This window comes from Moschus berezovskii, chromosome 6 (assembly GCF_049115385.1).
Source record: "Moschus berezovskii isolate FMDL1 chromosome 6, NW_MosBer_1.0, whole genome shotgun sequence".
NCBI lineage: Eukaryota > Metazoa > Chordata > Mammalia > Artiodactyla > Moschidae > Moschus > Moschus berezovskii.
This window is the reverse complement of record NC_142465.1, coordinates 116,191,504-116,207,233: the sequence shown is the minus strand read 5'-3', so window position 1 is coordinate 116,207,233 and position 15,730 is coordinate 116,191,504. Positions and strand designations below refer to the sequence as shown.

At 58.4% G+C, this 15,730-nt stretch overlaps 2 protein-coding genes across 3 annotated transcripts in view; both read left to right on the top strand.

Moving 5' to 3' along the window:
* RANGAP1 (Ran GTPase activating protein 1) overlaps window positions 1-6,580 on the top strand; it is a 30,276-nt gene extending 23,696 nt beyond the window's left edge. The window contains exons 14-16 of one of the 2 annotated variants that reach the window (XM_088837521.1): window positions 191-279; window positions 536-657; window positions 2,533-6,580. In XM_088837521.1, the coding sequence (XP_088693647.1) occupies window positions 191-279; window positions 536-657; window positions 2,533-2,602 (281 nt within the window). In that variant the 3' untranslated portion in view covers window positions 2,603-6,580. The remainder of the gene's footprint in view (window positions 1-190; window positions 280-535; window positions 658-2,532) is intronic. The other variant, XM_055395143.2, reaches the window with a different exon arrangement.
* Window positions 6,581-9,647: 3,067 nt separating this feature from the next.
* CHADL (chondroadherin like) lies at window positions 9,648-15,363 on the top strand. Its single transcript, XM_055395323.2, has 4 exons — window positions 9,648-11,332; window positions 11,909-12,075; window positions 12,729-12,927; window positions 15,231-15,363. Exons 1-3 carry the CDS (start codon window positions 9,662-9,664, stop codon window positions 12,898-12,900), a joined length of 2,010 nt encoding a protein of 669 aa, XP_055251298.2. The 5' UTR covers window positions 9,648-9,661; the 3' UTR covers window positions 12,901-12,927; window positions 15,231-15,363.
* Window positions 15,364-15,730: the final 367 nt, after the last annotated feature.

Sequence of the window (15,730 nt, the reverse complement as noted above, 5' to 3'; positions counted from 1 at the left end):
CTGAGGCTGGGCCAGGCCCAGGTGTCCCTGTGGGGGCGGGAGGGGGGTTGAGCCTTTCCCCTGGTGCTGCTTGTTCCCTCCGTCTGGCTGCCGTGGCCATGTCCACCTCCTGAGGAGGCAGGAGGCAGGGCCAGCCTGTGTGCCCGGGGGCCACATGACCTTAGTCCTTTCGACTGCTTCTGCCTTGCAGACGCTTTGATGAAGAAGGCCTTCAGCTCATCCGCCTTCAACTCCAACACCTTCCTCACCCGGCTGCTCATCCACATGGGGCTGCTCAAGGTGCGCCAGAAGGAGCATGGCCCAGGCGGGGGTTGCACTCCAACATCCGGCACCTCGAGTCCTGCTGGGGCCACTCACCCACTGTCCCCAGGCCTGGGTTTCTGCTTAAGCAGGCTCGGCCTTCATGATGGGATGTGGGATTCAGCTTGATCTCAGCTGTGGGGCTCTCTCAGCAGGGGCTGGGTCGGGGGAGACCTGGCGTCCCCCGGGTGACCTTGACACTCACCCAGTCTTCTGCTGTGCGTCTGTCTCGCAGAGTGAAGACAAGATCAAGGCCATTGCCAACCTGTACGGCCCCCTGATGGCGCTGAACCACGTGGTGCAGCAGGACTACTTCCCCAAGGCCCTCGCCCCCCTGCTGCTTGCGTTCATGACCAAGTGAGTGTGCCCCGCCGGCTCACGTGGCCAGTGTCCGTGTCCCCGGCCTGGTCACGCGGGTCTCCCAGGCTCTCGGCATCTGTGTTTGAATCTCACTAGGCCTGTGCCAGCTGAAGACACAGGGCTCGGGCACAGTATCCTTCCTGGAGAATGGGGACACGGCAGTGGCCCTGTCTTGCAGACAAGGCAGTGAACACGGGGTCAGAGGGGGTCTGCCCACGTCTTGCTGCCGATCCGGGCTCTGTGCCTGGCAGCATCCCGGGAACAGTTCTGTGTCCATTTCCTCAGCAGCCTAGGCTGGGGGGCCTGCTCACCCGGCCCTCCACAGCCACAGACCCCTCTCCTGGGGATGCCTCGGGCCCAGACAAGTGGAGCCCTGGGCCTTGACCTGGAGGGTCCTGGGCCTGATAGAGTGCTGGCCACAGTTGAGGAACAATGAGCCTCCCAACCTTAGGGCCTGGGTTGGGTGGGGTGGGAGCCCGTCCCTGCCCTCACTGAGGCCCCGTGTGGCCCCCCAACCGAGCCCCTGCCTTCCCCAGGCCTCATTCTCCCCTTCTGCCAAACTGAGGGGTGGGTGAGGTTGTCTCCGAGGCACTGACCACCACACTTTCGGTGAAGCCAGGGCCTTGGGGGAATGTGGGAGGGGGCCAAGGAGAAAGGAGGGGTCCCCACCCTGGGGGACACGTGACATCGGTGGGCCCCCGGGCATCAGTCAGGGTGCTTAGAGCTTGTGAGGAAGTATGTGGGGGTGGCCTGCATAGGGTGAGGGGGTGAGGACCACCCACCGGCCCCCAGGACCCAGTTGGTGCCTTGGCCTCTGCCGCTTGGCGTCTCAGGTGCCTCCTTGGTCCGGCCTGACGCCCTCGCTGTGTCTGCCTGCCCCTGCCACTACACACCGCTACTCCACCCCCTGCCCCACCCCAGACCTCCCTTTGAGCTGCAGCTGCTCCTCTGCCAAAGCCCAAGCCCTGGGCGTGGTCTTGTGCGGACCACAGCCCGGCCTCCCCCAGCCAGCCCGAGGTACGCGCTCCCTGCACCTGTTCCCGCAGCAGGAGCCGTTGCCACGGGCTGTCCAGAGTGTCCCCATACCGTGTCCCCAGCCCCCACCTGCCACCCCCGGCTGCCCGTGTGCTTCCAGCCCTTGGTTGGGACTGTTGCCTCTGTTCTGTCGTCCCTGTCAGGCCCTTGGGCTGGGCATGGACCCTGAACCCCTAGAAGACACTCTCGCCCAGCTGGTCAGTGACAGACTGCCTCCTCCCGGCTTGTTGCCCACCCTCCAGTGCAGGCCTCAACGTTTTCCACATCAGAAGAGGGGGGCTCGGGGCTGACAGGTGACTGGGGGGGTCACGTGTGCTCCCTTCCCTCAGCTCCAGCCCAGGGGTCTGGGGTCCAGGCCCAGCCTGCACCAGGCAAGGCGTCCGTGGCTTTCGGTCCTGGCTGCTCCCCAGGTTCCCTGTCCCCCTGAGCACCTTGCCAGTTTCTTTCTCAGCAGTGGAACTAACAATCTCCCTGATTACCTGTAGCTCTCAGGGGTCCAGCTGGGACTCCCACGGTCCAGTTGCTCACGGGGGGCAGTGGCTGTGGAAGGCTCCCTGGCCCTGTGCCCGCTGGAGAAGCCCAGGAGAGCCTGTCTGGTACAGCGGAGGCCGGGTTCCCAGCCTGGTGCCAGCTCTGGGCCGTGTGCCCTCGGGTGCTTCCCCCACCCCCACCTGCAAAGGCAGGAGCTGATGTCCCCCTTGCAAAGTTGTCATGAAAATTAGAAAACCTGAGTGTGGTGTGTGTTCTGGGTAGCATCACAGCTGGGAAGCTGGCGCTGTGCAGTCAGAGCTTCCTGGGTCCAGAGGGGCCTGCCCGCTGACCCTTCTCTCCCCGCAGGCCCAACGGCGCCCTGGAATCCTGCTCCTTTGCCCGCCACAATCTACTGCAGACTCTGTACAAGGTCTAGACGTCAAGCTGGCCTCTGCCCGTCCCTCGCCTGGACCATGACTTGGGAAGGGACTCAGCTGAAGGACTCTGGCCGGCGGCAGGGACGGGCTTTGTCTTGCGTGTCATGTCTCCCAAGTGTGTGTGTCAGTGTGGCGTACGTGCAGGCGTGTGTTTCTGGTCGGGGTTTGAGTTTTTCATGTCTCCTTGCCGGACTGGCCCTAGTCCCGCTGGAGCGGAGCTGACGGCCCCCAGGTGCCAGGGCTGCAGGCTGCTGTGCCATTAAAGCTGCTGCCGTCTGAGGACGCTCTGCTCTCTGCGCAGGCGCCAGGCCCCGGCGGCTATCCCCGCCCACCCGCCTTCCTTACCCCCGGTGTGGCCACACCAGGCCTGGGGCGCTGCTGGCCGGGTGTGTCCTGTCCTGCCTGGGGCTGCTCGCTCGGGGCTGCTCTGCTTCCTGTCACCAGGCCTGGCTCCTCTGGCCACCCCTCCCTCTACCATCCACCCCACTCTGTGCGACCCCCTCAGCCTGAGGGGCCGGGACCGCTCTGGTTGGGGCCATGGGGTGGGGGTGGCAGAGGGCAAGACCGCACCCGTGTGGACAGGAAGGGAAGCCGGGGGTCAGATGCGAGGGTCTGGGAGCTGGACTTGCCTGGACAGCGCTGGTTCCGCACCCCATGGGATCTCGGGCCTGGCGGGGAGGTGGGGGGTCTGGGCCGGCCCACACCTGTTCGCCAGCTGTGCGGGCAGGGACAGGGCCTACTTGGGCCTGGGGCCTGGGGCTGGAGTGAGGTGGGGGCTGGAGCGAGGTGGGGGCTGGGCTGGGCTGGAGGGGTCCTGTGACACTCTGTGCTTTCCCCGTGTGCTCTGTGTGTGTCTGGGCTGTGCCCGGGGCTTCACAAATAAAGTGTGGCAGCAGTGAACGCTGAGAAACGTTTCCCCTAAAGTGGGCTGTTCTCAGGCCTTGGTTCCTGGGGTCCTGCCTCACGGGGCCACGGTGACGCATGCCCTTCCCCCCAACATCTAGGTCTGTAAGGGACGGTCTGCCTTGCCCAAGAGCTCCCAGGCCAGTCTGTATTATCACCAAGGGGCAGCCTGGTAGTCTAGTCCCCTCCCTCTGTGGTGGGCCTGCCTGCCCCCGTCGCACAGCTGGGTGGGTGGTACCCAGGAGGGGCAGCCACTCCTGGAGTCCGGGGAGGGTGGAAGGGCTCTGTTCCGGGTAGGTGAGTTGGGCCCTGGTTCACCTGCCTAGCCTGACGTCCCACCTTACCTAACCTTACCTGATCTGGGCTCCACTGGCCCTTTAATTATTCTGTTTACGGACCGGCTGAGTGGAACACAGTCCAGATTTGGCCACAGGCCCTGCTGGCAGCTGAGGCAGGAGCCCCTGGGCCTGCATGGGAAGCAGCCCAGAGTAGCAGGCACCACCCCAGGGTCTTCCTCTCGTTGCCACGGTGGTGTAACAACAGCCTAACCCTCTCACCACCCTGGAGCAGGCCCTGCAGGGAAGAGCTTCCTCTGAGGTTGCTCAGGGAGTGGCCACAGACCACTCAGGCAACATCCTTCTTGGCTGGGTGGCAGAGCGATGCCCAGGCCTTGCCCTTCCCCCGCCCCATCCCAGGTGGCAGGCGGGGGTCTGGCCGTTTTGAGTTCCTGGGCAGCACACACAGCCTCTGGTGCAGGAGACCCAGTGTGGAGATGGTGGGCAGTGAGGTCAAAGAAGACGTCTCGAGTTACAGGTTCAAGAGCTGAGTCTTGACGTCCAAGCAGGACCTCTCACAGGTGATGCGTGAGAGATGGAGAAACTGCAGCTCAGAGCCCTAGAATGCCGTCAGGGTTCTCTGGCCTGGGTGTTCCTCCCTCCAGGCCACCCGGACCTGGCCCTTCTTCCTCCCAACCTGATACGGGTCGAGCTACAGCTCAGACAGAAGTACAGATCTCATCTAATTCACCTCTTAGTGGCTGGCAAGTGCCTGGCTCCTCGCCCACACACTGCAAAGGATGCCCACACACTGTGAAGGATGCCCACCCCGCCTCGTCCTTCAGAGCAGCTCCAGGTGCAGGGAGGGGCCGGGGGCTTCTCCTCTGCCTACTGAGAGCAGACTTTGGAATCTCCTCCCCAGACTTGAATGCCAACGTTTGAGGACTACAGCCAATCCCAGGATTACACAAACTCCAGGTCCCTGAGCACCCTGACTTGGGGTCTGAGAGATCATGGATGCCTCTGCTGGGGCAGCCTGTGACCCCCCCACCAGATGCAAACGACCTGCTCAGCCCCAGGCTGTTCCTAGTAAATGGAGCTCAGCTGTGGGGCAGTGGCTCGCAAACCATCGATTTCATCCTTGAAGCCCCAGGCAGTGTGGTCAAGGGTGCCCATAGCAGCACTGTTCTGACAGCAGGAACCCAGAAATGGCTCACACGCACGTCAGGAAAGTGGACCAGGAGCAAAGGCCACATCACACAACAGTGAAAGTGTGGTATGGGCTTGAAGCACACCGTGACCCCCACAGATGAATCAACAGTGGCCTCGAGCAAAGGAAATCTCAGCCCAGCACCCTGGGTTCCAAAGCCGGCATACACGTGTGTGACAAACCCAGCTTTCAGGACAGGAGTTGGCCCGAGGAGGGTGGGGGTCAGGACGAGGAGGAGGCACAGGCTGCCTTCGTGCACCAATCTTCAAAGTGGTCCAACTCCATCTGCCTGACAGCCATAGCCTTTTTTAAGGGAAAAATTAGCATTTTTGACACACAAAAAGCACAAACCGTAAGGAAATTTGTCTTCATTGAAATAAAAAGTGAGGGGACTTCCCTGGTGGTACAGTGGATAAGAATCTGCCTGCCAATGCAGGGGACATGGGTTCGATCCTTGGTCAGGGAACTAAGCACATGCCACAGAGCAACTGACTCCACAGGCTGCGACTACTGAGGCTGCACCCCAGAGCCCATGTGCTGCAACTAAGACAGAGCCAAATAAATTTTAAAAAATAAAGTGAAAAACACGTGACCAAAAAACTACCGTACAAGTTAACAGACAAGGTGAGAGAGTAGAAAAAGACTGCAACACAGACAAATAACGAGGATTCGTGCTGAGAATATGCATCTGATTGGAAGGAAATGTGAAGTGAAACTATAGGTAATAGCATTATAGACCAGGCTGGCAAATAGAATCTGGCACGTTTTACACATTGCTGGAGGGATGTCGAGCTAATAAAAGCCACTTTGAGTAATTCGGCAGATACTGAGAAAGCTGAAAACACACATAGCCTGTGAGCCCAAGTTCCAAATTGAAGGATCTACTTGAAAGAAGCACAAGGAGACAAGCAGCTTGGTGAGGAATACCAGAAAATTAAATAAACAAATGAGACTTCCTAGTGGTGCAGTGGCTAAGCCTCCAAGCTCTCAATGCAGGAGGCCTAGGTTCGATTCCTGGTCAGAGAACTTTATTCCCAGCGGCCACAACTACAGATTCTGCATGCCACAGCAAAGATCTCACATGCCACAACTAAGACCCCAGCACAGCCAATGTAAATAAAGAACCAAATATCCATCAGTACAACAGTTAAACTATGGCATACAGACATGCGGTGCGATATATATAGCACTCAAAATGAATAAACCAGATGCAGAAGCTACATGTATCTACTGAAGAAACCTTCAAAAACATGGCTGAGTGAAAGAAACATGTTTGCAAAATAATAGGGCACTGTTTGATATATTTAAAAACTATACTACTATGTGAAAACGGTTGCCTTTGGGTAGAAAGGAGAGATCCGGGGCGGATCACGCTCCTGCCGCTGTCCCATGCTGCCTGTGGAATATTTATAGAAGGGAATGCTGGATAAAAATGAAAATGAACAAAGTTTAAAAATATGCATCACAGACTAATCTCACAAACATAATACTGATTGGAAAAAAAAAAAGCCCAGACATAATACACACCGTGGAATACTCTGGATGGAACTTGCTGTGTGAAATAAAGCACATGTGGAAGTCTGTGTGCGGTTGTGACACTGTTTCTTGCTTTTAAAAAAGTTAAAACACAGAATGAAAGCTGCATTTCCACCAGAAACAGGGATCTAAAATATAGGATGTGGAAAATCATAGGATACATAATTGCTATGGTCTAGATAAACTTTTTTTTTTAAGTGTACATGTTCCCAGGAAGATAAGTATTTAGGTAGTCTGTGCAACACTAATGAAAACTGGCGGCAACCATAACATCTAATGGATAAATCGATACATTTATACAATGAAATACTACCCAGTACTATCAGCTTAGTTCCCTGATGTTGAGTGGGAAAAAAACAAATTTGCAGAATGTTTTGTGTAAAGTGTTGAACAATGTATGTAAATGTAAGCACAAACAAGGCAGAGTTAACTGTTCTTGAGCCCCTGCTACATGCCAGGTGCCTACCTTAACCCCCCAGCAGCCCTGTAAACTAGTTACTGATACTGTGTGTTGACAGAGCAGGAAACTGAGGCTTGGTGAGGCAAAGCCCTGCCCAAGGACCCACAGCAGGAGGAAGTCTAGGTCTGGGACCTACGGGCTGGCCGGCCCTCGAGGCCCCCCCCTTGCTGGGCTGGTCCAGGGACTTGGATCTCAGGCCTGGACCAGGATTCAGAGCAGGAGGCCCTGTAACTCCAGCTGCTGCTCCCGCCATGCCCTTCTCTCCCTCACCTCACAAAGCCTCCCATTCAGCTCTGCCCCTGCTGCCAGGTCTGTGGGCCGGGAGGGGGGGCTCCCCCGGCGTCCAGGCGGGGGACCGTCGCCAGCCTTTCCCTGTGCTGCGCCTCCAGGCCCGACTGGCCGTACGATCGGCATGGCAGGGTGAGTCTTGGGGCCCCAGGGTTGCTGGGAGGCGGTCAGAGAAGCTGCATGGCTTCAGACAAGCCCCTGTCCCTCTCTGGGCCTCTCAGGGCTGGGGAAACAGGGGCTCTGGGATCTTCCCGGACAGAGATTCTCCAAGGGTCTCAAAAGAGGGTTTTGAGGAAGATGGCGGGTGCAGCTGTTCCTGGGAGCTTCCCTGGGCTAGTCCTCCAGGAGCCCAGGTGAGAACTTGGCAGCCCTCCAAGGCCTGGACGCTTGACCCTGCAGGGATCTGTCCCCACACACCCTCCACCCCACTCCAGCCCGCCCTGAGCTCCAACCTCACTACAGACTCTAGAGGATGCCACCAGTCCCAAGGCCAGGCTGGACCCTGGGACTCCAAGGAGACTGCAAAATAGATGGTGACAAGCCAGTGAGCAGAAATGGGGGCGGCTCAGGGTAGAAGCCAGCCCAGGGGTCAGGAAGGGCTGCTCAGAGACAGCTAAGGACAGACACGGGGAAGAGCTGGTGAGGTTTGCATGGCAGGCAGACAGGAGGGAGCTGCTCTGCGTACTTAATGGTAGGGAAGCCAAGGGGGATGCTGAAGGCTCCGAGCGGGTGGATACCTGTCCGGGAATCAGGACTCAGGACCTCCCAGAAAAGGCAGTGAGGAGATGCTGGAGGGTTTTCAGCTCGGGTGTCAGGGCCCACCTGTATTTCGGAAAGTTCCCTCTGGGTGTTGGTGGTGAGTGGAGGGCTGGGGGAGCAAGGAGTGCCACCGTGGCATGGTGGGCCCTGTGGAGAGGCAGGCAGCAGCTGGGAGGTGAAGGGGTCTTGCTGGGCAATGGACAGTTGGTGGGTGGACAGATGGGTAAGTGGGCAGACCTGGCCCAAAGTACAGCCCCAAGGCCACACCCTCAGTTTCTCCCAGGCCAGGCTAGCTGGGTGGCACTAAGGTGGAGAGAGGACAGCAGAGGAATAAACAGGAGAGAAGTCAGAGCTCCCACTAGCCTGCCTGTCAGAGTGGTGCTGGCCAGACACTAAGGCTCCTCGAGGCTCTCGGACCCCATGACACCTAGTCCCCCAAAGTCTAGCCTCACTCGGGCCAGGCCTGGGTCCGCCCCTCCGGCTGCTGGGCCATCTTCTCAAGGTGGGTGTCGTGCTCCCTGGCACCTGGGTGCTGATGCCACATCGATCTGAGGAATGGCTGACTCTCCATCGCCAACCTCACCCCAGGAGGACAGGACGCAGGAGCCTCTGCACTGCCTGTCCACTCCTCTGAACTGACTGGGCAAGGCCTCGCCCAGGCACTGGGCAGAGAGTCACAGAGACTCGCCAGGTCGTCCCTCTGATCCCATTTCCTGTGGTGTAAAACAGGGAATCCCACATCTGTGGAAGGGTTGGAGGCTCAAGGTAATGACAGCTTCCCCAGTGCCAAAGGAGGAAGAGGTCCGAGGGGCTCTGGGACAAGAAGCAGGGCTCAGGGAAGCGGACAGTGGGGGTCTCTTGTTCGGTGAACAATTGGCCCTTCTCTCTGCCAGACTCCAGAGCGTCTCCCTGGTGCTGCTGCTTCCACTGCTGCTGCTGCTGGGGCCAAACTGGTGCGCGGTGGCCCAGCGCTGCCCACAGGCCTGTGTCTGTGACAATCCCAGGAGGCATGTCGCCTGTCGGCACCAGAACCTCACCGAGGTGCCGACCGCCATCCCTGAGGTCAGCAGGGCAAGGTGGGGTGGGGGAGGACAGAGGGAGAAGCGTGGGCTGGCACTGGAGGATCTGCCACTACCTGGCTGGGGGAGGCCCCAGCAAGTCACTTTTCCTCCCTGAGCCTCAGTTTTCACATCTGTAAAATGGGAATGATAACAGCCAACAACAGGGAGATGATCTATTTAAAATCCTAAGTGATTAGAACATGTTACGTGACCTATAATAGATACTGAGTTAATTACAGGCCCTGGGGCAGCGAACTGGGGACCTACTGGGATAAGGTATGGTCTCTGCCCTGCGGAGTCAAGAGCTGGAGAGTGAAAGTAGAGGGGGCAGTGACAATTCAGTGTGGAAAGTGCTAGAGTGAGGGATACCCGGGTGGCTGTGGAGGAAGGCTTCCTGGAGGAGGTGTCGGAGCAGGATGAAGAGAATGAGGGGGAGGAGACTGTTCCAGGTGAGGGAAGAGCAGGTGCCAGCATTAGCAAGGGGCACAGGCTGTGGTCTGGGTGCCCCTCAGCTTCCTCTCCCTCTCCCTGCTCAGCTGACCCAGCGTCTGGACCTCCAGGGCAACATGCTGAAGGAGATCCCCCCGGCCGCCTTCCGGGACCTGCCTTACTTGACACACCTGGACCTGCGGCACTGCCAGGTGGAGCTGGTGGCAGAGGGCGCCTTCCGAGGCCTAGGCCGCTTGCTCCTCCTCAACCTGGCCTCCAACCGCCTGAGCGCGCTGCCCCAGGAGGCGCTGGACGGGCTGGGCTCGCTGCAGCGGCTGGAGCTGGCGGGGAACCTGCTGGAGGAGCTGCGGCCAGGGACGTTCGGGGCCCTGGGCGCGGTGACCACGCTGAACCTGGCCCACAACGCCCTGGTCTACCTGCCCGCCATGGCCTTCCAGGGGCTGGTGCGCGCCCGCTGGCTGCAGCTGTCGCACAACGCGCTCAGCGTGCTGGCCCCCGAGGCCCTGGCCGGCCTGCCCGCCCTGCGCCGGCTCAGCCTGCACCACAACGAGCTGCAGGCCCTGCCCGGGGCGGCCTTGTCCCAGGCCCACGGCCTGGCCCGCCTAGAGCTGGGCCACAACCCCTTCACCTACGCGGGCGAGGAGGATGGGCTGGCGCTCCCCGGCCTGCGGGAGCTGAGGCTGGACCACGGGGCCCTGCAGGCCCTGGATGCCCGGGCCTTCGCCCGCTGCCCCCGCCTGCACACCCTGGATCTCCGCGGAAACCAGCTGGACGCCCTGCCGCCGCTGCAGGGCCCGGGGCAGCTGCGCCGGCTGCGGCTGCAAGGGAATCCGCTGTGGTGCGGCTGCCGGGCCCGGCCGCTGCTGGAGTGGCTGGCGCGGGCGCGCGTGCGCTCGGACGGCGCGTGCTGGGGGCCGCGGCGCCTGCGCGGGGAGGTCTTGGACGCCCTGCGGCCCTCGGACCTGCGCTGCCCCGGGCCCGGGGCGGCGGCGGCGGAGGAGGCCGAGGAGCTGGCGGCCGCGCGGCCCCGCGCCCCTGCCGGCGCCCCCGGGGAGGAGGCCGGGGCGGCCGGGCCCTGCCCGCGCACGTGCGTGTGCGTCCCGGAGTCGCGGCACAGCAGCTGTGAGGGCCGGGGCCTGCAGGCCGTGCCCCGCGGCTTCCCCAACGACACCCAGCTCCTGGACCTCAGGCGGAACCGCTTCCCCGTGGTGCCCCGAGCGGCCTTCCCGGGCCTGGGCCGTCTCTTGTCTTTGCATCTGCAGCACTGCGGCCTCACGGAGCTGGAGGCGGGCGCCCTGGCGGGGCTGGACAGCCTCGTCTACCTCTACCTGTCGGACAACCGGCTCTCCGGCTTCAGCGCTGCCGCTCTGGAGGGGGCCCCCCGCCTGGGCTACCTGTACCTGGAGCGGAACCGCTTCGTGCGGGTGCCAGGGGCTTCCCTGCTCGCCCTGCCCAGCCTCTTCTCCCTGCACCTGCAGGACAACGCCCTGGACCACCTGGCGCCCGGTGACCTGGCAGGCGGGCGGGCCTTGCGCTGGCTCTACCTGAGTGGGAACCGCCTCTCCCGAGTGTCCCCTGGGGCACTGGGCCCTGCTCGGGAGCTGGAGAAACTGCACCTGGACAGGAACCAGCTGGGCGAGGTTCCCACTGAGGCCCTGGAGGGGCTGCCGGCTCTCCTGGAGCTGCAGCTCTCGGGGAACCCGCTCCGGGCCCTACGAGATGGCGCCTTCCGGCCCGTGGGCCGTTCACTGCAGCACCTCTTCCTGAACAGCAGTGGCCTGGAGCAGGTGGGCGCAGGGGAGAAGGGGCGAGGGGAGGCAGCTTGTGTTCTCTCAGCCCACACCACTGCCCTGCCTCGCTGGGCCCCAGGCTGGGCGTGGGGGCCCTGAGATGAGCCGGGCTCTGTGCCTGCCCCCAAGAGCTCAGGTGTGGGCCACAGATAAGGCTGAATGCTGTGCCACAGGGAGGCAGGGAGGACGCTGCTGAGGCCTGGAGGTGGGAGCTCCCCAGGGTCTGTGGGATTACCTGCTGTTACACACGTTGTGGGCAGGGCTTTTGTTATTATAATTATACCGGGGGTATGTATATATAATTATAATAATTATAAATATTTATAACTATTTATAATTAAATATTTATAAATAATACATATTATCTTATATGGGGGATAGGGTCTAGCAGAGAGAACCGTGAACTGGGGGGTCTGGGTGACTTGCAGAGGGCAAGTGCTTTGGCCTTGGATCAGCCTGAGTCTTCCACCAGCACTGCCTTTCCTGCCCCCTGCCTTGGGCTCACCACTCCCCAGGCCTGGGGCTGGGACGGGCCGGCAGGAGCTCACACCAGGGCCTGGCGCCTTCCTGCAGATTTCTCCCGGGGCCTTCTTGGGCCTGGGGCCCCGGCTCCGGAGCCTACACCTGCAGAAGAACCAGCTGCAGACACTGCCCGCCCTGCCTGGTCTCGGTGAGCTGGATCTCATTGACCTCAGCGGCAACCCCTTCCACTGTGACTGCCAGCTGCTTCCGCTTCACAGGTTAGCACCCCCACCTGAACCCCCCTACCTGGGGACCTGGCCAACTGCTCTCAAACCCCCACTGTCTCTCTGGGGACACCAAGTCGGTGCCATCTGAGCACCTTTGGTGGGGGAGGATCCTGCCAGGGCCAGCTACCCTCTCTGGGGAGCTACCCCACAGGGCTTGGGGTGGGTTTCCCTGAGCCTCTGTTCCCTCATCCATAAAGTGGGGGTGAAATCTGCCCGGCCGAGTGGACCTAGTCACTGTGTGTGAGCACTGTACATCCTTGCCCAAGAAAGCAGCAAGGGCCCTGGAGCCAGTGACCAGGGCTGGAACCTGCCTCTGTGATTGTCTCCTTTTGAGCCACGTGGCCTCTCTGTGCTGTTTCGTCGTCTGTAAAGGGGATGATGGTGACTGCATCTGCCTCCTGGTGGTGACTGTAAAATGATGTTAAATGCAATAGCTTGTCTAGATTGGCTCACCAGTCCTCTGCCACTATTACCAGCCTCCTTTTACAGGAAGGGGATTGAGGTTTGACTTGCTCAGGATCACTTAACTGGTGCGTCCACTGTCACCCACTAGGCCCCACCGTCCCCAAATCCCTGAGGACCTCCTCGCTGTCCTCAGGAAAGCTCGGCATGGGGGCTTCCCCACCCCCCACTTTTCTTCTCAGGTGGCTGGCTGGGCTGAACCTGCGTGTGGGGGCCACCTGTGCCACCCCTCCCAGTGCCCGTGGCCAGAGGGTGAAGGCCGCAGCTGCTGTCTTTGAAACCTGCCTGGGCCGGACTGCCAGGAAGGCCAAACGGACACCGGCCCCCAGGCCTGGCGCCCGGGGGACCCCATGAAGGGAACGACAGCAGAGAGTGAACCAGGTTGGCTGAGGGGTGGGGGCGGTGAGGCCTCGGTGGGTGGGTCAGGTTTTTAGGCCCTTATGGCGGTAGAGGTCTGACTTGCCTTGGTCTCAGTTTCATGAGGTTGTGGATCTGGGCAGGGACCAGATCTACTTCTGGTGGCTTCTGAGAGTGATGTCCACCCTCTCCAGCTCTGGGCTAAGCTCAGAGGGAGCTTGTGAGGAAATGACCGCGCGCCGTTTTGTCCCCTGGGACAGTGGCCTGATTAAGCTTCAGCCTCCCGGGACCATGTGTGTCCAGGAGAAGAATCCCAGTGGCGGTCACTGCTGGCTGCTGTCGACTCAGCCTCTTCCCACCCGATCTTGGGGGCTTCACTCGTTGCTGGGGTTGGAAGAGCAAGGGCACAGGTGTGTTGTGGCACCATGGTCAGACTCCAGCACGCCCTTGACATTACGTTTGATAAAGCATAGAGTTGAGTTCCTTTAAGTAATTGGGATCATAATTCAGTTTAGTTGCTCAGTTGTGTCCGACTCTTTGCCACCCCATGAACCACAGCACACCAGGCCTCCCTGTCCATCACCAACTCCCGGAGTTCACTCAAACTCACGTTCATTAAGTCAGTGATGTCATCCAATCATCTTATCCTCTGTCGTCCCCTTCTCTTCCCGCCCTTAATCTTTCCCAGCATCAGAGTCTTTTCAAATGAGTCAGTTCTTCGCATTAGGTGGTCAAAGAATTGGAGTTTAGGTTTCAGCATCAGTCCTTCCAATGAATATTCAGGATTGATTTCCTTTAGGATGGACTGGTTGGATCTTCTTGCTATCCAAGGGACTCTCAAGAGTCTTTTCCAACACCACACTTCAAAAGCATCAGTTCTTTGGCACTCAGCTTTCTCTATAGTCCAAGTCCAACTATCACATCCATACATGACTGCTGGAAAAACCAAAGCTTTGACTAGATGGACCTTTGTCGGCAAAGTAATGTCTCTGCTTTTTAATATGCTGTCTAGGTTGGTAATAACTTTTCTTCCAAGGAGCAAGCGTCTTTTAATTTCATGGATGTAGTCACCATCTGCAGTGATTTTAGAGCCCCCTAAGATAAAGTCTGTGACTGTTTCGTTTCCCCATCTATTTGCCATGAAGTGATGGGACTAGATGCCATGATCTTAGTTTTTTGAATGTTGAGTTTTAAGCCAACTTTTTCACTCTCCTCTTTCACTTTCATCAAAAGGCTCTTTAGTTCTTCGCTTTCTGCCATAAGGGTGGTGTCATCTGCATATCTGAGGTTATTGATATTTCTCCCGGCAATCTTGATTCCAGCATGTGCTTCATCCAGCCCAGTGTTCCTCATGATGTACTCTGCATACAAGTTAAATAAGCAGGGTGACAATATACAGCCTTGACGCACTCCTTCCCCAATTTGGAACCAGTCTGTTATTCCATATTCAGTTCTAACTGTTGCTTCTTGACCTGCATACAGATTTCTCAGGAGGCAGGTCAGGTGGTCTGGTATTCCCATCTCTTTAAGAATTTTCCAGTATGTTATGATCCACACAAAGGCTTTGGCATAGTCTATAATAGCAGAAATAGATGTTTTTCTGGAACTGTCACTTTTTCAGTGATCCAGCGGATGTTGGCAATTTGATCTCTGGTTCCTCTGCCTTTTCTAAAACCAGCTTGAACATCTGGAAGTTCACCGTTCATATACCATTGAAGCCTGGCTTGGAGAATTTTGAGCATTACTTTACTAGATGTGAGATGAGTGCAACTGTGTGGTAGTTTGAGCATTCTTTGGCATTGCCTTTCTTTGGGATTGGAATGAAAACTGACCTTTTCCAGTCCTGTGGCCACTGCTGAGTTTTCCAAATTTGCTGACATACTGAGTGCAGCACTTTCACAGCATCATCTTTTAGGATTTAAAATAGCTCAACTGGAATTTCATCACCTCCATTAGCTTTGTTCATAGTGATGTTTCCTAAGGCCCACTTGACTTCGCATTCCACAATGTCTGGCTCTCGGTGAGTGATCACATCAGGGGTTTATTTTATTTTGGCCGTGCTGGGTCTTCTTGGCTGCACTGGCTTTTCTCAAATTGCAGCAAGCGGGGGCTACTCTTATTGCAGTGCACAGGCCTCTAATGTGGCTCTCGGGCTTCAGCAGTTAGCTGCATGTGGGCTCAGGTTGTCCTGCAACACGTGGGATCTCCCCAGACCAGGGATCAAGCCGGCATCTCCTGCACTGGCAGGCGGATTCTTTACCACTAAGTCATCAGGGAAGCCCTAGGATTTGTTTCTACTTCTATTGAAAGTAGCTGCTTCCTCCCAGGAATACAAAGGCCTTAAAGGACACGGGCCCTGGTTCCTGGCAGGATGTTCTGCGTTTGGTGCTCACCAGATTGAAGCCACCGAGCCCTGGTTGTGACCTGGCCGACGAGCTGGAGTTTAATGCCACTGGTGCCATTTCTCGTCAGCTTAGGCCAGTGAGTCACTGAACTTTAATGAGCCTTCTTTCTCTTACATGTAAAATAAAGTCACCATTTCCTCACAGGATCAAGGATGAAGTGGTGTGAACACCTGTAAATTAGCGTCTGGCATGAGGCTGTCACAAATACCGATTCCCTTGCTTCCCCGCCCCTTGAGCAGTCAAGGGTCCAGCGGGATGACAGTAAAGGAAGGTGCAGGGGGTTCCACCAGTGTTTGCCCCAGAGAGCCACTCACTGCAGGCCGTCAGGCCGTGGGGCAAGGAGTGGAGAGGCTTCTGTTCCTCAGGACGTCAGCCTTCAGGTGTTGTCCCCCCCCACAACCCCCACCACTGCTGTGGAACTT